This window comes from Cardiocondyla obscurior, linkage group LG23 (assembly GCF_019399895.1).
Source record: "Cardiocondyla obscurior isolate alpha-2009 linkage group LG23, Cobs3.1, whole genome shotgun sequence".
NCBI lineage: Eukaryota > Metazoa > Arthropoda > Insecta > Hymenoptera > Formicidae > Cardiocondyla > Cardiocondyla obscurior.
The window spans coordinates 3,128,395-3,152,354 of record NC_091886.1 but is presented as its reverse complement, the minus strand read 5'-3'; the positions used below and the strand labels follow the sequence as shown (position 1 = coordinate 3,152,354).

General features: G+C 43.3%; 2 protein-coding genes across 2 annotated transcripts; both read right to left on the bottom strand.

Annotated features, from left to right (window-relative positions):
• On the bottom strand, positions 1-6,915 carry Sarm (sterile alpha and armadillo motif). The gene is made up of 5 exons (XM_070671653.1): positions 6,814-6,915; positions 3,131-3,232; positions 594-2,612; positions 339-505; positions 1-190 (listed from the first exon to the last, which is right to left on the bottom strand). Exons 1-5 carry the CDS (start codon positions 6,913-6,915, stop codon positions 1-3), a joined length of 2,580 nt encoding a protein of 859 aa, XP_070527754.1.
• A 3,133-nt stretch (positions 6,916-10,048) lies between these two features.
• LOC139111215 (NAD(+) hydrolase sarm1-like) lies at positions 10,049-22,758 on the bottom strand. Its single transcript, XM_070671357.1, has 6 exons — positions 22,258-22,758; positions 20,422-20,660; positions 13,862-14,002; positions 11,552-11,811; positions 10,780-11,038; positions 10,049-10,252 (listed from the first exon to the last, which is right to left on the bottom strand). The coding sequence occupies exons 2-6, from the start codon at positions 20,512-20,514 to the stop codon at positions 10,064-10,066; spliced, it is 942 nt and encodes a 313-aa protein (XP_070527458.1). The 5' UTR covers positions 20,515-20,660; positions 22,258-22,758; the 3' UTR covers positions 10,049-10,063.
• Between the last annotated feature and the right edge of the window lie 1,202 nt (positions 22,759-23,960).

The following is a 23,960-nucleotide window of genomic DNA, read 5'->3' as shown; positions in this document are numbered from 1 at the left end:
TCAATCTCGCCCGCCCGTGGAATCTTTGTCGCTGCCTCTGCTTTCGTTGCTGTGCATTCGTTGATAACTGGGCGGCTGTCGCATATTCGTGTTACCGGGTGTGCTCGGTTGGACTAAATCCTTGGGAACCATGGTGCGCGGAATTCCTCCAGACAGGTCAGATCTCATAGGTATCTCTCCTCGCATAAACCTACATAATTATGAGAAGCAAAATTATTTTGGTGACTCCTAGACATTTTATAGAAAGTAAAAGTACATTTTTTTTAATTATTTGTACTTTAAGCTATTTTTTTTAACAAAAAATACACAATAAAATTAAAAAGAATTAATTCTTTTACCTTTCTAATTTGTCTACGCAAGCGTCTTGATAATCGTGTATCCAGCGGACACCGTTAAAATGACAGACCGCTCGCATGTCTTCAGGAAGTTCCTCTGGTTCCGGCCATTGAAAGTTATCGATAATTGGAATTATATTGCATTGTGATTGCAATGCGGCAACAATCTCCTATAAAATAATTGCAAATGCTTAGTTAAAAAAAAATAATTTTCAAATATAATCAATATAATGTAATAAATCGTATTAAAGAACTCACCCTGTGTACCCAATCTTTGCACTCGCTGTCTTGTACACATCTTTCTAAAGCGCTCGGCGTGAGCACAAGGAGGAAGTGCTTTGCCTGCCTAATGCTTTGCAGCAGATTGTTGTCGAACTTGCCGGCTTCTAGCCTCTCAACGTCGATGAATACCGAAAAGCCACGCAGCTGCAGATGCACTTTTAACAGACTCGCCAGCTGCGAGCCATTCGATCTGCGGTAACTCACGAATACGTCGAGCGATTTATCGGGCGATTCGTATTCGCACGAACTAAATTGATTGTGCTCCATGTTTTTAATAGCATCTAATATTCTAATCCGATGAATACTGTTAGTGATGCTGCATTCGGACTGCAGTTGATCCTCCGAGAGATTGCGAATCGAATCCTTGTCCACGCCGGCATTCAGCATGCTATAAGTATAGATAGAAAACTCCTGTCCTATCGATTGCAGGAAGCTATTTAAATTGCCGGTGTCGCGACTACTATAATCGGCCATCTTTTTCAAATTCTGCAGCTCACGTGCAAATCTTCGACGCATGATACCATTAGTCAGACCGATATCCTCGCGTAGATTTTCTTCCGTTAGTTGCAACAGTAAATCACCGTCCACTCGACTCTCCACGAAATTCTGAGCCACGTCAGCGAAGCCGATCTGCTTCACCCATTCTCGAACGTCTTCAGTGGACCATAAAGGCACTTGTTGGCTGAGTTTATGCGGAATTTCCTCGCCGATCAATCTTAAAGCTTGTGCCGCGTACTTGGACGCGATCGCGTTCGGACAACTTGCTACTTTCTTCAACGGTTCAATAGCGCCGATCGTCCGGAAGATATCGGTGTTACCTTGTTGCTTTTTGATGCCTGCTTCCATGCAGAAGTGGAAAGCGGCCAGATTGCGGGCCTCTTCTCGCTTCGAGCTTAGAACTGGCACGAGCCTCTCCAGCCAGTTCTTACTCTGACCGTGTGCGTGCGCCAGATTTGACTTGGCAAACTCATAGGGATTGTGCGACGTTACGAAGGGTTCGACGAGGTCGAGAGTGCCGGACTTGAGAACGGCTGCCTCGATCTCTTTGTTGGCGACCAGCACAGCGATCGCCAGGCAGGCATAATACTTGATATTGTCATCGTTGTGAAAGGCAAGCGGGAACAGCCACATCGGTACCTTGCGCTTGATCATCGCCTCTTGATTCTCCGCACCGCCGTACAGTGATAAGTTCGCTAGAGCGCCCGCACAATGGCGCAAAGTTTCCACATCGTTTTTTCGGCATTCGAATAGCACGGCGTCCAGGCCGCCTAGCCTTATCACGTCGCTGCAGGTGCCTTCGCTGTGCTTGAACAGATGCTCGAGTATCCCGGTGCCGACGCGCGCGTGATCCACCGAATTGGCGTTTTTCGTGCACACGCACGCCACGTTCACTACCTTCTCTAGGCCGTTCTCTACCACGTGAGCACGGTTCTCCGTGGTCAAGCATTGCTCCAGTAATCTAGCGGACGAGAATTGCAGTTCGTGATCGTTTGCCACGCAGTTCGACATGAGCAGATCGAGACCGCCGCGTGTTCTCAAGGTGTTGCACAGGGTGTAACCCAGCTCGTGGCCATGCGTGGGCACTGCCCAGGCCTTTCGAATAATCTCGTTCACTCTGTTCAAAAGTTGCGGTGCCTTGCTACCACTGCTTTTGCCACTGTCGACGTTCACCTTCAATCGTTCCACAAAGCTGTCGAGCAAGCTGCAGTACTTGGCGATGGCGAGGTCCACGTCCTGCGGATTCGACTTGGAGCACAGTAGGTCTAGGTCGTCCAAAGGTAAAGACAGCAGCTCATCTTCGGCTGTCGGCGGACGCATACCGTTCATCAACTGATTAACCGCGCTCGCCGCGCTTATCATCGATTTGGACGCGCTCACGCCTGACTTAGACGCGATAGTAATGCTCGATTGCGAACTTGAGGCCATGTGCTTTTCGTGATTAAAGATGCCAGTTGACGTGACCGTCTGCCGTTGTTGCTGCGCTGCCATTGCCTTCTGCAAAGAAATAAAAACGTTGCCGATATCAAATAAATCAAATTGCAAATTTATTTGCTATCCCGCGACTCGAGGCTGCACTTGTTTAATATTATTTTAAACTGAGCACGAATCCGACACTTTGTATTTCTCGCGGACATTCCGAATCACGCGACTCCACTTTTCGACTGAGTCCGATCTCGAATTCGTCAGCGTTTAAATCACCGTCTGTTGCGTCGCGAATGCAGAAACCGAGTTAAACGACGACGCAATTTCGCGTGCCAAAACGTAGCGCATTCGTCGGTTGCAGTTCTCCAATGTCGTTAAAGGCAACGATTTACGATTTAGGCTGTCGGTGCATGGACGTTCCTTGGTGAACCGCCAGAAGCCCGGACATAAACCGGGAAAAGAAATAGTCCGCGCAATTCTCGTAAAGCGGAAGCGCGATTGTCACGTTAAAACAATTCGATTAGTCTAGTAGAGTTTTACAGATTTTATGTTTTCCGCGACAAGGTCTTTAAAAAAAAATTAATGCTTACCTTTTCAGAAGTAAAAGAGTCACTCTGAAGCTTCATAGTGGATGCTGCCATGTTATTGCTCTCCTGATGCGAGAGATCACCAGCTTTCAAGCTTCTTTGTTCCTGAAAAATAAAATTACAATTAGTATTTATCCAATCTCGATTAAATAAAAAAAAAATTCGATTAAACTGTGCAGTCACTTTGCCAGAAAATTACGTAATTAATTAAAAGAGATTTTTTAATAGCCCCTTCATTTATGGACTGCGAGAGAAACTATTATCTGCTACTAATATGCTAATTAAATAATTAACTGATTCTTATCAAGCCCGTAAGTTATTCTTTCACATTATCACGTGAGAAAAATCAACGTTTATCACGGAGAATAGTTTCCACTCTAATGAATCGTTCATTAGAAATCACTTGAATTTGTTTTGCAATTAAGAACCCGCGTAACTTTTTGCCTCGACTCTGCCACCTCAGTTCGTTTTATCTAATTTTATTTCCTCCGAGATGTAGAAAAAAAAGAAAAAAAAATTTGTAGAAAAATAATCTCGCCGACGTAAGTGGCAGTAGAAGACTGATATCTCCGTGTCGTCTTATGTAACATATCGCCACGCGTTGCAGGGAATTAACGCGTATTATCGAAGGCCCACTTATGACGCATTCGCTAATTTACAGTATCAAATAGACGATAGGATCTCGCGCATCGAGAGTACAACTGTTGCACTGTACTCTCTGGGATGATGTAAATTTCTTTTTTTTTCTTTTCGACGCTTTCGACACGTATCCACAACACGCACTACGCGAAACGCATAACGAGATACGGACTTCTGTCGTTCTAATCTTTCATCCGGCTACTCATTCGGATCGCGCGACGAATCAAAGAAGTGCAGAGATACAACGTGAAGAAAAAGTATTGAAATATTGTAATTAATATGATGCAAGAAATATGTAAGTCGGTCAAGTGTCTCGTGACAGATAAGAGAAATACCTTATCGGAGAAAGAAGCGGGAGTACTTCGATTGGATTAATTACAATGCTCAATCGCGATCAAATTGATTTTTAATAGAGACCGATGCCGAAAATCCAGCCACGTAAAACAATGTAACGTGACGGTGTTAAATACCCGTGATGTAAAACTGGCGTTTTGTTTTTATCACTATCACTCGCTCTGTTCTTCAAGTATCGGAAAACGCGGCGGTACTTTTCCCCTCGCGACTCCGCGATACAATGATCGCATTGTAGAAAGCTCGTCGATCCCGCTCGTTTTGTCTCCGCGCGCCGCAATTTCTTCGCTCCTCTCCTGCCGTTCGATTCTTCCGACGTGTTTCTCTAAATATAATTCGAGCATGTCGTCACAGCTGTCTGTTACGTGGCGCATTAAATCGAATTTTACTGCTACGCTGATCCAATCTAATTCCTCCTTTGCATCTCATGACGTCGATGATAATGCGAGCGAATGTATTAACGAACAAGAAATAGTGTTGTTTCAAATTGACAGTCAATGCGCTTCGTAAATGAATAAAAGGAAATTAAGGAAACGTTTAATCACAGAAATCTCTGTATCGCAAAAAAAAAAAAAATTAATTTAAATACTAAAATTAAAATTATTCCCAAAGCAGATTTTATTTTGCTGATTAAAACGCGATTTATTATTTTTTTTTTTTTAGTTTACCGTTGCGTAGTTTTTTTAGTTTGAGTTTCGTCTTTTTTTTCCACTCGTTCCGTTGCTTTCATAATCATTTATGATTTCATATATACTTTTTTTTTTTACGGCATATAAATAATTAAATATTTAATTTTCCGCTCACGAGTGACAAACGCGCAATCGCGCAAGGCCAGCTTTATTCTTAGGACGGTCGCATGCGGTATTTTGAAAAATCGCGAGTGACGTAAAGAAACCCTGGATTTTACATACATGACATTCCGCGTGTGGTTCTCGCCAGCGGATGTTTTCAAAGGTATTTACGTCAATGATGAACACAGTTCCATATGCTCTCGCTAAAATGTCCAGCGTCACGGAATCGTTTAAAAGGCAACCGAGACGTTCTCGACCCGATAATAATTCCCTGGGAATATCATTGAACGTGAAGGACGGAGATTCTTATTAAAATTCCCCCACGACTTACCACTCGTGATCGTTCGAATTGTTTTCGGTGCAATGTACCACGATGTATCGGCCACGGTGCGCTCATATTTCAACTGCAAATCACATCACTCGTTTGATGTGAAGATCGATTGCAATAATTAATTTTCAAAATTAAAAGAAAAGAGAAAAAAAAAAGCTGTGACGTTGGAATTAAATATTCCTGTACAGCGGAATTCAAAATTCATTAAAAAAAAGTTCCAGGAAAATCTATTTACTGATTACAAACCAGCGAAACCCTTCCGAATTATTTTTACTCCAATTAATAATATTCAATAATTAATTCAATCCTACCAAAAAAAAAATATCTAATTGTGTATCCTTATTAAATTATTTCTAAATTTTTTTTTTAGTCACGTTCAATGAGAGAAATTACTTTCGACTGTCTCGTATCAAGTCAGTTTAAAGCATTCTCCGCGGAATTACATTACTGTTAACGTGATCAATCCCACACACTTGAACGCGCACGTGTCCTCGACGACCGCGAATTTGCACAGACAGATCGATCGAAATAAAAAATTTATCCGACAGCTATTAAGCCGCGGTGTTGCATAAAATAAATAAATAAAAAATAAAAAGATCGTTCGATCGAGTCGTAAGAAAGCACGAGAGGCCTCGATCACTGAGTGTGATGGCAGCGCGTCGTAAACTAATCTCGACTGTGGTTAAGTGTGATTCACCACCCGGCGAGAGAGTTTAATTTCGTTACGCACGAAACAGAGAGAAAGAGGAGGGAGAGAAAGAGAAAGAGAGGGAGAGAAATGCATTTCCGCACGTCGATCGCGTAATCGGTGCAGCAGCTTTTTAACAACGGTCTCACGTTGCTTCTATTTTTCGACCGGTCTAGAAATAGGTTTGCGGGCGAACCATTCCCGCGAATGACTCGTTACCGAATTCACGAAACGAACTGAACCGCACTGAACAGACCTCGATACTTGAACGTCGATTTAAACGCTCACGTCGTCTACGCGAAAAAATAATGAGCGCGGAACAATAATTAGCGATTAATTAACGAAGATATTACGGTGGAACGAGGTATAATCACCCGAAAATTTGTTTCCCCGCGTATTTCCATAATTGAACGACTGTTAATTAATGTAATTATAAAATCTGTGATCTTCTCTTTCTCAAATTATCTTTGCTACTGCAAAGCTAGCACTTTTTGCGAAAGAGAAATCACGATTCGCAATTACACCGCAGCTATCGCCGAGGCAGCGTAGAATTAACGCTTATCAGATTTTTATCAATTTCTTATCGTCGTTGCGACGTCTTATCGCTCGATTCGACGACGTCGTCCCTTCCCTCTTTTTTTTTTTTTTTGCAAAATTAAGAATGACCCGTCGCGTATCGTCGGCGACGCGCAACCTTGAAATCCCGACGTCGCCTGATTATTCAACTACCGCGAACGTTCGCTCTATTTCGGTTGCGACATATCGGTGACACCTCACCGTGCTCGTAATCGTCTCCTGGCACGTCTTCCGACTTTTCACTGAAATCGGAACGATGATCTCACGGCCGCGTCATCGAGCAACGTCTCCGAACGAACGACAAACAAACAACTTCTGTCACCACCGGCAAGATGTGCCGCTCTATTTTAACTTTCCGCTGTTGTGACGGGCACGTCCTAGGAAATGCGGCACTGTCACGTTCCAACGGCATTGTTCCAAGACAATCTGCGAAAGCGCCAGCGGGCCTCCTACTTCCCTTATATTAATTGCGAAACGATGAAGGGCACGGTGAACGCGACGCGAGAACTGTCTCGCCAGCTTGCCGAGGACTCGGAAAGTGGATCGCACGATTTTAAGGAGTAAAGCTGTACCATTTGCGAGACACTCCCTGAGATCCGGGGACGTTCACGTGGCATCGCGCCGCCACGGGGCCTCAAGCTCGGGAAAAGGCCCCGTGGTAGCAGCCTTGATAACTGCTGTCCCATGCGACATGCAATCGACCGACCTACCGACCGACCAACAACGAGCAATGTCGCGAACAAACTGCTCCATTGGGGTAGCGGAATATCGACCCAGGGGGAGTGTGACGAAGACTTTCGTCATCCCCGTGACTAGTCTCCCCCTCTTCTTTACCGTTCTGCCATGGAAACGAAAGCGATATCTTCGCGAAAGTAAAAGAAAAGGTTGATTCGCAGAGCAAATTCGGTATCGGAATTTTTAACGCGTTGAAAAAAAAAATGTATTTCTATTGTCTCGAGAGAGTCCATTGTTATTGATTAAAAATATAACGCCGAGTTTCTACAAAATTATACTTTTTAAATTTCGAGTAAAAACACTGAGCGAACGCTTCATTTCCATTTCGCCAAGTCAGATTTCACATTGCAGTTCCGAGAAAATCACCCGCGTGGCGTAAGAAAATCTTTCCTCAGTCGTTCTCTTCCGACCGCACGTGTAATCTCCGACAACATCTTATGTAACAAGATACACAGTACAATAATGAGAATAGATATACAAATGTGAAGATCCGAGTATTTACGCAGACTCTCCAATTTCTAACTTATTCTCCACATCCTTCGCATTTCATTTTCATGAAAAATAAATTATTCAGCGAGCTTCTAAAGCGTAAAAACGCTTAAAAAAAAAAAGAAAAAAAAATAATACAAACACGAAGAAAAATTCCAATTACTAATCGACGAATCTTTTTATTAACTGACTTGGAGAACTCTAGGCGCGTCTGTTTCAACAATGAGGCGGCATAAAAGACGTTGCTCTTTACTTAAGTCTGGCGGCATCTGTCGGGCGAGCTTTCAAGCCAATCTCGTAGAGATAAGTGTAACGGTACGTATTGTCTTTTATCAGAGACACGCACGTACGGGAACGTTGCCTTTGTTGCGCGCCTGATCGCGTAGCTGGGATTAAATTGTTTTCGACCTGCGTAACGAGCTGTCTCGCGCGGCGTGCGTTCCGATTGTTACTTGGAGTTCTGCATAATTTAGCAAATTGGACGAGAAAATGACCCGCGACGAGATCGCGAAGCTAAGAGCTGATTCGTGGACTAGCACAGCCGTCGCAAGGCCGACACGTGAGGTCAAGGGCAATGCGGCGCGTAAAAGGAAAGAGAGAAAAAAAAAAAAGGGGGATATGAGAGAAATAATGGCCGTACACACCCACGAACCCGAGTGGCACGCAACCGTCCGCGGTTTCGAGACTAGCACGCATCTTTTTATCCTACGACGATTCATCTTCCCTGAGAGCCGACCGGGTCTTTTTGCGCCCGGCTGGGTCTACCTACGCGAATCACGCGAAGATGCTATCAACGAAGAAATGCTCGTGCATATGGAAGAATTAATTATATATATATATATTTTTTTTAATAATGCAAAACGCGGTATAGAAGACCAAAAATTATTTGCAAATGTTACAAGTTAAAACTATACGCGTAACGCAGATTACGCAATTTAAAAAAAAGGTTTCAATAATTCTTTATAAAATTGTATAATTTTTTTTTATTACGGTTCTTATTTATTTGTAAATTTTTCTTTTTTATCGAGCTTTTACCAACATTGAAAGTTTGTGGATTGCAATCTGAAGAACGAATTCTCAATCGTGGAGAGTTTGATTCAGCGGACGGCCGGTACATGGAACTTGCGTGTCGCGATTATTTACGCTCGGCGGTGTTATCTATATTTAGACGAATTCAGCTAGGCCGGCTACTACGGTGACTCTTGAGTCAGCAGCACGCAAATTTCTGAACCCAAGCCAAACCGAACGACACGTTGTCTCGCGATTACACGAGACCGTCCGCGAGCCGATCCGCCTGTCGCGACGGCCCATTCGCATTTCGCCGTAGCGCGCGTCTCCTTTGCGAAATCATTACCTTGGCCGATAGTCAAGGCCGTGATCGCGACCGTTATTGAACGAAACGTCGGAGCTTCGACTCGTATTACTCAGCGGAAAACGCTGCGCAAATTTTGCAGAGCGAAGAAGCGCGCCTCGAGAGTCGCGTTCGAGCGCAGCCTGGATCGCTGGACCTTGCTCCTTATTGTCGGTATTATAAATTCAATTCAGATAAAACACCTACTAAACAATACGGCATTAATTTTTTTCGCGTCTTCCCAGGCCAATGAACGTGGAATTTAAACGTAAAATTTCATTGAGGGCAACGCAGCGCGATAACTTAGGCGCCGTTTCGGCACAGCGGCGCGACAAGGCCCTCGATACCGTTGTGGAAAACGCAATACACGCACGTGTCAACGACCCCGCGATCGTGCCTTTACTCGCGCGGGTTTCCACACGCCGCCGCGAACTTCGTGCCAAATTGTACAGCCGCGCCCATGGAGAATCTTCCCCTCGACTCCGCTGCCGGCCACGCGAAGGAAGGGCCGGGCTTTCGAAAGAGCACCTCGATGTCCATCGAGGAAAGTTCCCCCGACCACCCACGTTTAATTCGAGCCGCCGCATTGTTTACGAACGCGGAGGTCTTTGACCACGAAAGGAATGCGCAGCTCCGCCGCGTGACACCGATCGCGTACCGTACTCTACGCCGGACCGGAAGCAATAAGCACGACGGTGCCATATAGTTTTACGCAATTGCGGTTTCCCCGCAGCGGCATGCGCTCTTGACGTTTATTCGCAGCTGGATGAAATTTCTTTTCCATGTTCCCTTCGCGTGTGTTACTTTTGCGCGAGCGTTACTTTGACTTCCGCCTATATTGTTACGTACGCTCCGACTTTTCCTATTTCCTCGCCAAGTTTATTTTTATTATATTTTATTTTTTTTATTATGCTTTATTTAATTTAATTTTTTTTTAAATTTTAATACGACGTTTGGGGACTGTTTGACCGAGGGCTTTTTTTAATCAAGTATTAGTATCACTTACCCTTGCAGCAGCGACGCTTTTCTCCGCCGAGACGCCGTCAAGCTCAACGCGCGCCCTCGCCGCCGTCGCGGCGCTTTGCTCTTTGTACGAGACATCGCCAGCTTGCAAAGCTCGCATCTCCGCGCTGTTCGCCGTCGCTTTCTCGGCGCTGAATCCATCCGTGACAACCTGGCGAAAAGGAATCAATTAAACGCGAGGGCCGAATAAAAAACCGGCGACTTGAATGTCGCGATACGTAACGGCGAGTCTCGAATTTTTTTTCTCGCGTTTGCTGCCCAAGAATAGGACACGCAGTCCTTGGCCCAGACTACCTGGAGGAAGCCACACCTCGGACTGCCATCGCCATACAACGACATTATCGCTAATGTTCCCAATGTATAGCGTCTATCAAACGCCGTGACCCGTTTGGCAAATCTGAACTAAATCAATCGCGCAATTCTTATCAAATACGTATTTTTAGGTATGTATTTTGCAGACAGCAACGCTGAATGGCTCGGCATCGCCACGTGCTGATAACGTGCGCGAAACCGACTTTGTTTTCAAGATTATAAAATTTAATATCATCGACGGGCATTATGTATTTTATTATAATTATTCTTGTCGCGCATCGTGCTTTTTTTTTATTATTTTATCGGCACATACTTAAGTACTTAGCTTCGGATATTTTTCTTTAAGGAAATTTTTCAAAAGCTTACCTTTGTTTTCGAGGCGCTGGTCATTTTTTTCTGTTCGAACTTCATGGTCTCCTGTCCGGCAGGCAAGTTCGCTATGTTCGGTATGTTCATTGGAGGGCTTATGCTGTGATGGAGATTGTTCAGCGAGTTCAGGGAACTCAGTTGAGACGGGGAACCGCCTGCCAATACGACAGCATCGTTGACAGGCGGTGGCGTGTCCGGATCCGGAAAAGTCACCAGTGGTTCCGTGAGATCGGTCTCTTCCGGTCCATTGCCATCTCTGCAGAATCAGTAAAAAAAATGTTTTCAATAAGACATATTTATTTCTCAATATTTTATTACATCCTAAGATAAAATAATTTTCAATAAAGAATGCAGAAAAAAATGTAAGTAATAAATTAATATTTAAAACAAAGAAAGAAAAGTCCTTATGCAAAGAAATTTGTATCAATTCAAATCATTCGGGATTACGTTGTAAGAACGATATATTTCGAAATACACGTGAGCAATGTACGTTAAAAATAATCTAACTACCGTAAAAATAGCACGCGATTCTAAATTATGCGTACACAAATATTTGCCGTTGACGCGTTTCGGAACAGCCAGAAAACATATTGCAATATGTATTAAATTGGCAAGCGAAAGTATCTTAAAAATATGAATTATTTTTGTAAAAAAAAGCACGTAAAATAATACAAAGAATTATTCTTCTCTCGAGATTTCTGTTACGCAGATCGATAATCTAATCTTGAAAGTCTCAAGCTTCGAATTATTAATTGGAAAGCAAACCAACCTGTCCACGAGGTTCTCCATGCTGTTGCGCAGCCGTTGTGAGAAGTTGGTTGAGATGTTCTTCATCTCGGAGATGCCGCGCTTGAGTTCCGTGAGGTCGCTCTTCATGGAACTCGCTTTCATCTCACTCGACGAGGACGAGGTGAGAATCCTCTGCGAGGATTTGGCCACTCTGCTGCTTGAGCTGCTGCTCGTACTGCTGCTGGTGCTGGTACTAGTGCTGCTGCTACTCTGGTGTTGGCTCTGATTTGTCGTCAGCATCTGCCGAGTCAAAAGCCGTTTTCGTTCTATTTAAGACCCGCGTGAGAGAGATGATTCACTCGTTTTCCTCCTACTCGAATTCTATCTCTATCTCTTTTCTGCCTTTCATTACACGCATCGAAAATGTTCGTTATCACTCCGTAAATAAGAAATCGCGTACAAACGATTATTTTAATTTTCCTAAGCCGCATTCTTTTTGTAAATCAGTTTCTACTGGCAATAAATATTTTTTTTCCCCTTTCCGTCGTTAATCGCATTTGATAAACGCGATGGAATTTTTACGTCAACGCTTATATTTTATAAATAGACTAGAAGCGAGAACTACAGTTCACACGAAAGCTTCTTTGGGAGAGCACGAACTAGAAAGGTTTAGACGAAAAAAAAAGGAAAAAAAAATGTAAACAGCATCCACAGTACACCAATGATGGGCTGGCGATAGGCCAACAGTCATTACAAAGTATGAGATGGCTTTGGCTAAGCCCGAAGACGAAAAAGGGCCCGGTAAATTTAGAAAGAGGCAATGCTCTCTCTCTCTCTCTTTCTCTCTCTCTCGATATGACGGGAGAAGGGACCTTGAAACGCGACACCAAGATTGCGCGGAATTAATCTTCAATGGAAAAATATGCACGTGGGCGACCGCACGTTGCGCAGTACATACTTACAGTCGTTCGTGCGATCGCTTTCGGTTGTACCGATGATCGGAGATCGTCTAACAAGTGGTTTTATTCGCGAGACGCAGCCACTTTGATCGCGAGATATATCGCGCGCGGGTCGTCAAACGCGAAAGCGTAAAAAAACGCCAGCACGCGGCGCGTTTGAAGTCGAAATAACCTCGCACGTTCAAAACTCGATCGAAATCCGAATTGCCTTTAAATACGACGGGAACGTGGGGAAGCGAACGAGCGGCGCGGTTTGTTTTATTGTCAGTCTTATCAATGTGTAATTATCGCTAGTTTGCGCGCTTTGAAGAAATTTCGACACACATGCAAATGTCGAACGTTCTATTCCCATTTCCATATCGTTACCATTGCGCAATATTGCAATCAACTTCTGACAATTTAAAACTTTAGTAACACAAAAGTGCAATTTGTATTGATTATCTATTAAAATTTTTTTTTTTCTTTTTTGAAATATTAATCAAGTGTAGTAATTAGTAATCAAGCTTTATGAAAGTTTACGGTCCGTGAAACAAAGTAATAAATTAGACAAGAATGTGAATGGAAGTCGTCGTCAGTCAGGCGGATCGGCCGACTTGCGCGAGCGGTGACGGCGATTATTATTTTAGGCGCTTTTAACGGATCGCCGTAGCGATAGAAGCGCGACGTGTAAATAATTCCAAATTTCCGCGTCTACTTTCAGGAAATTCGTCTCGTATGTGGGCGTTGTAGGCGCCGCGACACCTCATCTAGCTGACGCAGAAAAGACGGGACAAGGAGACAGATTAGACGCCGTGTAATTCGCGGGCGCAAACATCGGATTAGACGATCGCGGAGACGGTGACGATTGTGTTTTCCCCGGAGCAGGAAGACTAACCGAACTAATATTGCAGCGCGTTATTTTTGCCGAACGTCCGTAAAGATGCACGGCGCGTGAAAATGTATCGCTTCGAGTTTCGATCTCGCGTGAAAAATCTACAAGCGCCCCGGTGGACGAGTTTGATTTATTCGAAGCGATCGATTCAATTTAAAAGCAGTCTCCAGCTTAGTTCCGATCAAAATTCACGATCGCTTCGGCGTAACGTTTTTTTTTCCACTGGTCCCTCTCGTCCGCGAGACGATTCCGCTGTTTGGAGAACCCAGGGTTTGTACAGATGAATTTTGAAATTTATTACGACACGCTCTTCTCACGCGCGTCAATTAACAGCAAATGTTCGAAACGCATCGCGCGCCTATCAATTTATGCGGAAATACAAGCTACGAAAATACAAGTGACAAGTCTCGCTATTTTTTTAAAAAGCCACGACGAATCGCGGGCTGCGGGGAGCGGCGAGAAATATACGCGCGGCCACGCGCAAATATTTGATAATCAAAGAGAGACGGAGGATAATTACCTGCGACGACGTCGTGGTAACCTGCGGATGATGGGTGACGTGGTGCGTCCTGCCAGTCACCAGATTATTCTTCTTCTGGAAGTTTTCCATGACGGTCTGCATGTCCCCGTTTTCGCCTCCCTCCACCGGGAACTCCGACATCTGCACGAAACAGAACGACATCGTCAAAATAAATTACACGGAAATCAGTACGTTCGTTGCAATCTGCCGCGAACGGAGCCATTGCGCCTCCTAAAAATATCGCTCCGACAGTTTCGAAGCGCGCGCACGAACATTTATTTCACTCGCGCAAACCGGAGACGTATCGGCGATCGCGCTCGCGGATGTTTTAATTGCGCGTCGATTAAACCGCGGAGGGAGCTCGCCGGCCGCAAGGGCCTAATAATAGGTCCTGGGAGATAATTGGCAGCTCGTGCTTGGCGAGGCTGAAGAGACTAACGAGCCGATCGGACCAGGTCGCGAGAAATATACGGCGCGGTCGCGTAAAACGGGTGAAGTATGCAAAACTGGCCCACGCGTTAGTTAATGAAGCTCGATCGAGAAATGCGCGCGCGAGACCCGGATCTCGCGAATTAGAATCCTGGGATTTCTAAAAGCGATCAGGCTTTCTAGTCTCGCACCGTGCGTCGATTCCCCGTCTACGTACGACGGAATACCAAGCTCGCTGATGGAGATGCCGTCAGGAATGTATGAGGCCGCTCGAGGTCGATATAAGCGTTCGATAAAACTCGCCCGACAATTGCACCTCGCCATTGTTCAGCCAGCGTGCGATTATGTAACCCGGAACACGGTTCCGAAGAACTTATCGAGAGGATTTCACGGCAAATAATTAATATGCGGAACTGTACAAAGAAATGTGAACGCGACGTTTGATAATAATTTAAAATAAATTTCGTATCTTCGTTTTTTTTTTTTTTTAATTACATTATTGCAGACGAATATGAAATGCTCCGTGCAATCAATTAGATTTAATTTCGTTTAATTATTTCGACAGCTATTTAAATTTACTTTCGATAAGCTTTATGTTGTTTTCGCGTGACATTTGACGAACCGCACTTGTAAAAATCGCGCTTTTGATTCCTAATTCGATCACAATAATTCGTTAAATATACGAGATGCGTGTCAAAATAGTGACGCGCCAGTTATCGCGTTCCGGGAGCCCGTTTTGCGGCATAAACGCAGCTATACAATCGGCACAAGTGCAACTATCACGAGACGTGTGTGGACGGGCGATACGTTGGCATTCCGTCCATTCTTTCGATAATTCTGTGGGATTTGCATAGGCGTGGGCACGTAGAACTCGGGCGCGTGCAATACGGGAGGCGCAACGTCCGATACCTCTCGGGGAAATCAATCGAGACTGTTATCTCCTTTCGGCATCTTATCTCCCAACGAAATATTTTCCTTTACTCGAGAAAATAATTGCAAGTAATTGATCTTACGTGAAAGGATTACAACCGATAAATATAATTGATGAATATAAAAAACGAGTTCGATAAACGTTTCAAAGATTACGTCCTAAACACGATCATCGGAAGTCGGAAGCTGTGCATCGAGGAATATCCATTAGCTCCGTATCTCTGTACGCGCGCGCGGCACGATTGATGCGCTTATCACCAGACAGAAATGAGCGAAAGCGAAGACGCAGAGGCGGCCCGCTATCTCATTTGCCGTCTTCGATAGCGCGACACGTGGATCCATCGTTTCCATGACGCGAGAACGTAGCTCTTTATCTGAGAATCGACAGATTCAAAGGGGAACTCCGATTTTTCTAGCGGGATCGTTCTCGGCTCGATCCTGTTGCAAGTGGGACACTCAGCAAGAGATAAAAAGAGACAGTGAGAAAGAGAAAAAGAGAGGAAGAGAGAGAAAGAGAGAGAAGAAAGAAAGAGAAGTGCGCACCCAGCTGACACTTGGCTGGCGTCCGATTGCCACGTAGCCCACGCGTCTTCGAGTCGGCGAGGATCGAAGAAAGGCGATCCCGAGGACGAGCTACGACGAGTAAACCGCGGAAGAGCGGAGGTCGCGCGGACGGATAGTACGTCGCGTTTCGGCGCGCCGGTGACGGAGATCGGTACAAAGAGCGGCGGCGCAAACTCTACAATTAACAAACATCTCGCGCGCCGGTCGTGCTCGCACTGAGGAGAAATGATGCCGCGCGACGCATGTTGTGCGCGAACGGTCACGTGGCCAACGCGTCACGTGACGCACGTGTCGGCTCCTTCGCGGACCTACGAACCACGCGGGCGCCCGCACGTGACGCCCCGGCGAGTTAAAGGGACGCGACGTTTAAATGGATTACGGGGATTTAAACAGGAGCCCGCGAGAGTCCCACCGAGACAACGCGGGGTCACTTTTCGCACGTTTTAAAACGCTCGAAATTAAATAATCAAGTCGAAAAAAATGCAGAGCAATGAAATGTGAGTGACCTCTCTGTAAATTATTAGAAGAGATAAATTAATTTTCTGCAAGAAAGTAAAAATAAAAAATAATCGAGAATATGTTCTGATTAACGTTACGATTCCAGGAACCTCTCGACACGTAAAAATAATAAATTTTTCAGTCTCAATCAAGAGCGTAACCCCAACGCGGCAAGTGGGACAACGATAAATGAACTCGATTCCCAGAACGGTGACAGTAAAAAAAAAAGAAAAGAAAAAAAAGAAACGGTTTTTGTCAGCGTCGTTTTCCCGCTGCGAGAGATGTTACGTAAGAAGCTGCCCCGGTCGAAAGTGCATCCGTCGAAGCACTTTGCGGCGAGTCACTTGCGACAGAAAGTTTACCAGAGACAAGTCTGCCGGAAAGATCATCGAAATCTGTCGCTTTATTCATTTTTCCGTGCCGCTGGTTGTCAATTATAAACGCAGACTGTAGGTTAATTAAAACTGTTACGTTCCCGTCCGCGCCAGCTTAATATATTTTCCGTTTCCGAGACGTAACTTCCGAAATCGAGAAACGGATAGAGTTACGGTCGCTTGAATATTTTTTAGTAGGACTGTACGTGACACGCACGCGACAGCCCTTGACTGATTTATAATCAGAAGGAATGCCGAGTCTACCTTATCTCACCGATCGGGAATAGGACACAAAGCTTCGAAGAATTCAGGCCAGGTTTTCGAGGCTGAATACAAAATAGCTTTCCTCGGAATACTCTTTTTAAGCTGCCTAACAACATCCTTGAAAAAAGTGTTATTTTTGAATTTTCTAACACCCTGAAATTTTCGATTAAAATAAAAAAAAAAAGAAATGTTTGCAAAGTTCATAAACGCGAACGATATATTTCTTTATCCCTATCTCTTCGTGACACGAGTAATCACCCGGAACCAACTAAGGGTACCGCTTAGTTCGCTCGGCTTAAATCAGCATCGCGAAGCGTCGGCGAAAAAAAGAAGAAAAAAAAAAAAAGAAGCCTGGCACTGTCTGCAAGAAAAAAGGGACACAAAGAGCGGAATGCAGTCTGGCGAGGTGCGTGAGGAAACTCGCAGTCGCGGAATTTCGGCGAAAGTATACCGGGTGTCCTCGGAAGGCTGGTCGCCCTCGGCGCGGACGGTCTGCAGTCCTCTATAAAATTAGCACTCTTAATTTTAACTAATATTATTTTAATTGAATTTAATTAAAATCATCTGTCAACTTTTATCGCGAATATTTGCGTCACTTCATCAATTTTGAAACTATCAGTACTTGGCTCCCTCTTTTTTTTTCTCCTCCACAAATTTTATTATTAATATTTTCAATCAGCGCGCGTCATAAAATACATTATAATCGATAAAAAAAAATGTGAAGCTGATTCTTAAAATCTTATTTTTAATTCTGATCGAGGAGGTTCGGGCGGGGGCTTCGATTTTTCGATTGGAATGTCAAGGGCCACCTCTCGAAATTCTACGGTGCGACGATTCTGACATCGTCGCCGGGCTTGATGAATGCCCATGTGCGGGTGTGAGAGAGGGTTTCGATGGGTGAGTGAACATGGATATATTTCGCGCTTCTCATCGCACCGCGTCGCGTCGTGTTGCGGCGGCTACCACGCGCTCTTCGGCGCCGTTTGATTTACGATGGCCATAAATAGCATTCGCGAGTGGCTTTTTCCTGTGCCGGCAGCAATAACAATTTAAAAACAGGCTGCTTTGCTGTGATATTGCTTGCGTCCCCGTTAGAAATTAGTAATCTCATTAGCCGGAAAACTCGTTAATACTCGAAGAGCGACCGTAGAATTCCGAATAAATTTAGAAAGATTTGAAGATGATATATAAAAAAAATAAAAAATAAATTTTATTACACACTTATTACAACCGCCTTGCAGTATAATAAATTTCCGACCGTGGAAGAAACACAAAGCAATGAACACCGCGAGGAAATATGAGAATCGATATCCTCGTGTACGTTTTACGTATACTTTGGGACGATCGAGAGCCGTTATCGCTAAGAAAGCACATTGGCAGACAGCTGTAGGCGTCTCGATCGACTCTCGCCAGACACAAAGAACCGATTCGAAGACGACGACGTCGTCGTTTTGTCGCGTATGTAGCCGTGTCCGCGATAAATAATCTATTTTTCGTTGCAAATCCCACCCAAAAAAATTTACAATCTTTGAAATTATTCAGTTATGCAATGATTACTGAATAAATGTAATTTAAATAATAATGCTTACGAAACAGAAATTTGCCGCGCTATGTTACGTTCACAGCATCTTTAACAAAGACGCCTTGTGCGACCAAAATGCAAGCAGAAACGCACGTTTTCCCGCACACGTTCCGTCGGTTATGCGGGGCATAAAGGAGGCCAGCTGGTTCAACTATACTAACAGTGGCAATTTCGGGACGCATTTCGTGACGTCTTTACATAGCCTTGAAAACGAGAGTTTCGGGTTATGAATTTTAAAGCAAGTAAAAAAAAAAGTTTATAAAGTTGATTATTTTCATTCTTTTTTTTTTCTTTTTTTTTAATTTACTTTTTTTAATCAGACAAAAATAATTTCTTTCTCATCGCGTTTAAAAATAAATGACAATCAAAATTATCTTGAATAAAAATTTTTTGAGCGATATATGCAGATAATAAGCGAGTATAAGAATTTATTTTCCAAAATTTTCTGAAATAAAAATATTTCTTTAACGTGATTTCTTATCTCTTATTTGTGTTGAGTCCTTTACATAAAATGGCAAATATTTTTAAGAGTCATCCGATGAGTCAAGCGAGGGAGTGACTAATTATCTAATATCCCGCCGAAATATCGGTGATATAATCGTACATTTGCAAAGAACGAACACGCATAACTGCTCGATTAAAGTCAACGTTATCGATAATGTAATTTCGACGAATAGACTGCGGCTGCAGCTAAAAATAGCCTGCCGATGTATTTGTTATATATCTGAAAGTTTCCTGGCATTTCCGTGCCGGCGAAATATCTTTTCACGTATGTCTGATATCAGCGGCGTGCGATAAGTGTTCGTGTTATCGGCGCTATTGTTAGTGCTCGCGCAATAATTTAAGTAAATAAAAATATATGAAGAGAATGTTAAGAAAATAATTTTTTCAAGTAAATTAAAAAAAAAAAAAAAGATGCGGTTATTTTTAAAATAATGCACGATATCATGTAACATTTCAATTATATAATACACAGAATTATAAAAGCTGAATTTATCGCGCGACAAACGTTAGAGAAAGCTATTTGCAAAGATAGAGAAGCTCGTGAAGAGCCAGCGGATTCCGCGAAGGACTGAAATGGAGGCTGAGGCGATTCGTTACCGAGAGGTGTACATACATGCATACATCGACTTCTCGCAGGTCGGTTTATGTCGCGTCGCGATGCCACGGCGTCTAAACGACGTTTCGAGGAACGCGCGAATCGCGTTGTAAAACGCCACGTTACGAAACGTACGAAAATATATCTCCAAGTCCGAGCCGTTGACGATCTGTAAAACGGTTATTTATACACGGTTTTTTTTTTTCTCTTTCTCTTCTTCGATTATTTCCGTTCAATTAGTAATTGTGTACACGCAGAGCTTTTACAATTATTTAAAAACCGCTCTTGCTTCAAAATTCAGAGACGTTCGCTTAGTTTAAATGCAGAGATTGGCAGCGGCCAAAGTGCGAGCGTTGGATATTAATGCGATCTTGAACTTAGCTCGCGATCGCAGTCGCGAGAAGCTGGACAGTCACCGCGACAATCAGCGACGATTAGTCATATCAGAAAAGACCTGACCCAGTCGCGTGCGAGTTCACGTGTACTCGCGCACGTGGACCGTAGCTTGCGTTCATCGGGAGATCGAGAGCCCGGAGAAATCGATATCTAGTGTGACAACGCTCGTCATTTTAGCATGATGATGTCACGTCGTCTCTCTCTCTTTTTTTTTTTTTATATTTTTTTCTCTGTCTCTAGCTCGTTGTAACGGACCGTGCGTGGTCGCCGGTTACCTGACCGACGCTACTAGACACGCGAATCTTGTTTGCGATCGTGCGGTGACGCGACGACACGGTTACTATTAGATCGTAAATTGTACACCGGCCGATGGGTCGAGGAAACTTGTGAAATTGGCAAGAAAATTAAAAGACTGACGACTTACGGATTTTAGAAACGCGCCTCTGCCTTTATACATGGAGCCGTGTAACTTGCTTCCATGCTTCTGCAGCATGTTCAGTCCTTGATCGACGCTCATTCATGAAACTATCCCACTTCTATGAAACACGAGCATCGAACAGCGTTCACGACGCACTATCAGTGACTTTGCGGAATCTCACTGTCGTTGACGTTCACTTCCGTCGAACCGAAATGAATTCGTTTACTACGTGGATGTCTTGCTCGCTATCAAAATTTATTTCGTTGCATGATTCTATCTTTTTAAATATTAAAATAGAAAAATGTAACGTAAAATAAAATAAAATACCTACAAATTGCAATGGAAAAAAAGTAAAGGAAAGTAAAATGGCAATCTGTCACATGAATTTCAAGTATAAAAAATAATTGGCGCCAAAGACAAGTGTCGCGATTTTTTTGTCATTTTTTTTCATAGAGTAACGACGTACATAGTTGATTAATAATTCATCCAGTGGCATGCTATATTTACTGAAGGGCATTAACGCAAAGAAACCGATTCAGATAAGTTTCCCACGGCACGCGAGATCATCGCATAAAATGATCTTTCACGAAGATATCTCGTCTCACCGTAATTTGTTGATGCGACAGAGCGCGAGCGGCGATAAGATGTCTTACAGATCGCGTTATCGATTTACCCTAATTCGAGCGTCGTAAGTTCTCGGAAGTCTTTGTTGAACGAGAGCCAAGATCGCGGAAACCCGGCTCGATTGAGCACGAGATGACACGACGTCGCGCAAAGATCGAGAAAAGATCTCGCGTAATCTCCGATAAGAACGTTATCGCGCGCGAGTTCCCGGCGTTACCGGCAAATACATAATACGTGACTAATCCAAGAAAAGCAACATTATACAGAAATGGAAGGGAAAATATTTACGAAGCGTAAAAAAGAAAAAGAGAAATAAAAAAAGAAGAATAAAAAAAGAAATAACGACGTACAGGGAGACTAAACAGTTCGGTCTAAAATTAATTTATATTGGAACATCTCTTGTTGAATTAAAACAATCGGAGGCAAGGCCGAAGGCCAAAGTAATACGCGAGCGTGGAGGTAATTTCAAAACTACCATTATCGAATTCCCTTGGATCTCGGCGCAACAATAATTCGTCGTAGCAGCTGTTTAAATACGCCGGCGCTTGTTTGCGCGAATAAAGAATTCCCGCGATGCGTGCGAATGCACGCGCCAGACGTTTTCTCGAATGCTTCAAGGAAACTCGTCTATAATTGCCGCGAGCGAATTCCCGCTGTGCAATCAGCATGCGGATGAATGTATTAAGATCTATCAAATTAAATTAGTAAAATAGTGGAGGAGGCTTTTAAGCTCGCGATAACATAATTTATTTAATATTATTTTTTTTTTTTTTTTTAACAAATGCGCGGTTCAGTCAAAGAGAAGTTCAATCGTTTGTTTTGCTTCCGCGAGGAAGTCACGTAGCAACAGGTGCCGTAAACGACAATCACTCGCGTACACGAGGGTGGTTGTGAATCGCGTACGAAAATACGTTTTCCTTCCGCGTGATTTTCTGTGTTTTCCCATTCGCAAAGCTAACAATGACGAGGTACTGATTTTCGCGCGGCTATCGGACACAACGCTTCTAAAGTATTTATTTACTGCAAAGTAACACCACTATTTTTTTTTCTTTTTTAATTTATGATTGCCGATATTGTTGATATCGAAACAAGTTATTAAATTAATTTGGCAAGCCAGAACCATCACTTTCCTTTATATATTTCCTTGCAAACTGAGGCGTTATATTTAAACGTTAAATTATTTATATCGTAATTAATTTTCACCCTTCTGCTACTTACTTAACTATTATATGTATACTGTTTTCTACTTAATAATTTGTAAAAAAAAATATAAAATAAAATTAAATTAAAAAAAAGAGACTGTGCTAAGATTATTTAAATGCGACACTTTTGATAAAAATTGCGGGAGGGTTTCGTGACAGCGACGTGTTCACTGCGCGAAACTCACGGGTCTACTGCCGATTCGTCGGCGCGATCGCTTGATATCGTACTATCGGCTCGACCGATGATTCACACGTCTGTTATTAACAAAGTCGACGCGTCTACTGACGATGACGACCTTACGATGACGAAGAGAACGCCGCCGTTTGTGAGAACAGTAGTGGTCAGAAATCAGCTGGTAACACGAAGTGGAGGAGGCAAGTATCAAAGGAAGGGATAACAAGGTGTCACTCGAGATAAAAGACGGTAATGAATTCAAAGAAGATACTTGAGATATTTGTTATCTTTCATTTATAAAATAGATAATTTTTAAAAATAGAAAGAATTATAAAAAAAAAAAAAAATTAAGTAAAATTAAAAGCAAGAAAAAGAAAGAGAAAAAAAGAAAAAGAGAAAATTACGTTAAGTTAAAATTTTTTTATAAAAAAAAAATAAAATAAAATAAAATAAAACTATTTGAATAAGTACTCCTACTTTCATTGAGCAATGACGTAACTATGACAATATATTATTCTTGAGTCACTATTGCGATCAATTTGTCAATTTGCATTTTAGATAGACTGTGAATTCGACCTAACCCGCCGTTTAAGAATCTTCGCGATAACGTTGCACGTAATAAGCACTGTCTTCCGAGAATCATACGTGCACAATGATTCATCACGTGCGATCGAGTGGGGAGAATAGAATGACGACACTCTCGGGAAAGGTATTCGGTGTGTAAATACCAGCAAATGTGCGTCCACTTTGTCGAAGACTCCCAAACGCTTCTCGGATTTACGACCTGACAAAATCGTTCCGGAAACGAGGACTTATATCCGTTTTCGGAGATACAGGGAAAAGTTTCAGCGCGACGAACGCTCCGCTCATCTTTAAAAAACGGCCCGTAGTATACGTGTCTTACGTCGGAATTTATCATATGAAATTTTTGTAAGACTCACGGGCAATTAATTTCACGAAGAACTCATCGAAGCGCATAATTCTTACCGGGACGCGAAATTCGATTCTTTCCGCGACGCCCGATATGGCATCGGCGAGACGCTGCTCCCGCATGCGGTTAATCGCGCTTTATTCACAAATACTTGGAATCGCAGGCTAATTAATATTCGGTTATTCTCGTACACGTAAGCGACGCAATTAACGTCGCTCGTCTCGAGTCGATAGTCGCGCGTAAATCTTCTGCTATATAAAGCGACGCCGCCGGCTCGCGACTCGCGCGGCTACTTCCTTTTATTAACCGGAGTTATCTACTCGAGCCGGAATTACGAGTCGCCACTGGTCCATTCATCCGACTGATGATGTAATTGCAACCGTACTACTACGTACCGCTGAATTGGACGAACAAAAGGCAGGGGTCCCGTCCGCACGAGATGCATCATCGATGATGCAACTACTGTTAGAACGTTATTTTCGCGTTTCGTCATCGAAGCCGAATACCCGACGAAATTTTTTAATTATTTTTTTTCCTTCTTTTCTTTTCATTCTTTTTTTTTTCTACGAGCAACGGAATATTTTCTGTTTAAAATATTTATTTAGTCTCGCGG

Coding starts and splice junctions, on each gene's coding strand:
- Sarm (XM_070671653.1), bottom strand. CDS start 6,915: ATGCCGTTGGAACGTGACAGTGCCGCATTTCCTAGGACGTGCCCGTCA. Junction 2,613..3,130: donor ACTCTTTTACTTCTGAAAAG/GTAAGCATTAAT, acceptor ATTTCTTTGCAG/AAGGCAATGGCAGCGCAGCA. Junction 191..338: donor TGCGTAGACAAATTAGAAAG/GTAAAAGAATTA, acceptor ATAATTATGTAG/GTTTATGCGAGGAGAGATAC.
- LOC139111215 (XM_070671357.1), bottom strand. CDS start 20,514: ATGAGCGTCGATCAAGGACTGAACATGCTGCAGAAGCATGGAAGCAAG. Junction 11,812..13,861: donor TTACCACGACGTCGTCGCAG/GTAATTATCCTC, acceptor TTGACTCGGCAG/ATGCTGACGACAAATCAGAG. Junction 11,039..11,551: donor ATGGAGAACCTCGTGGACAG/GTTGGTTTGCTT, acceptor CTGATTCTGCAG/AGATGGCAATGGACCGGAAG.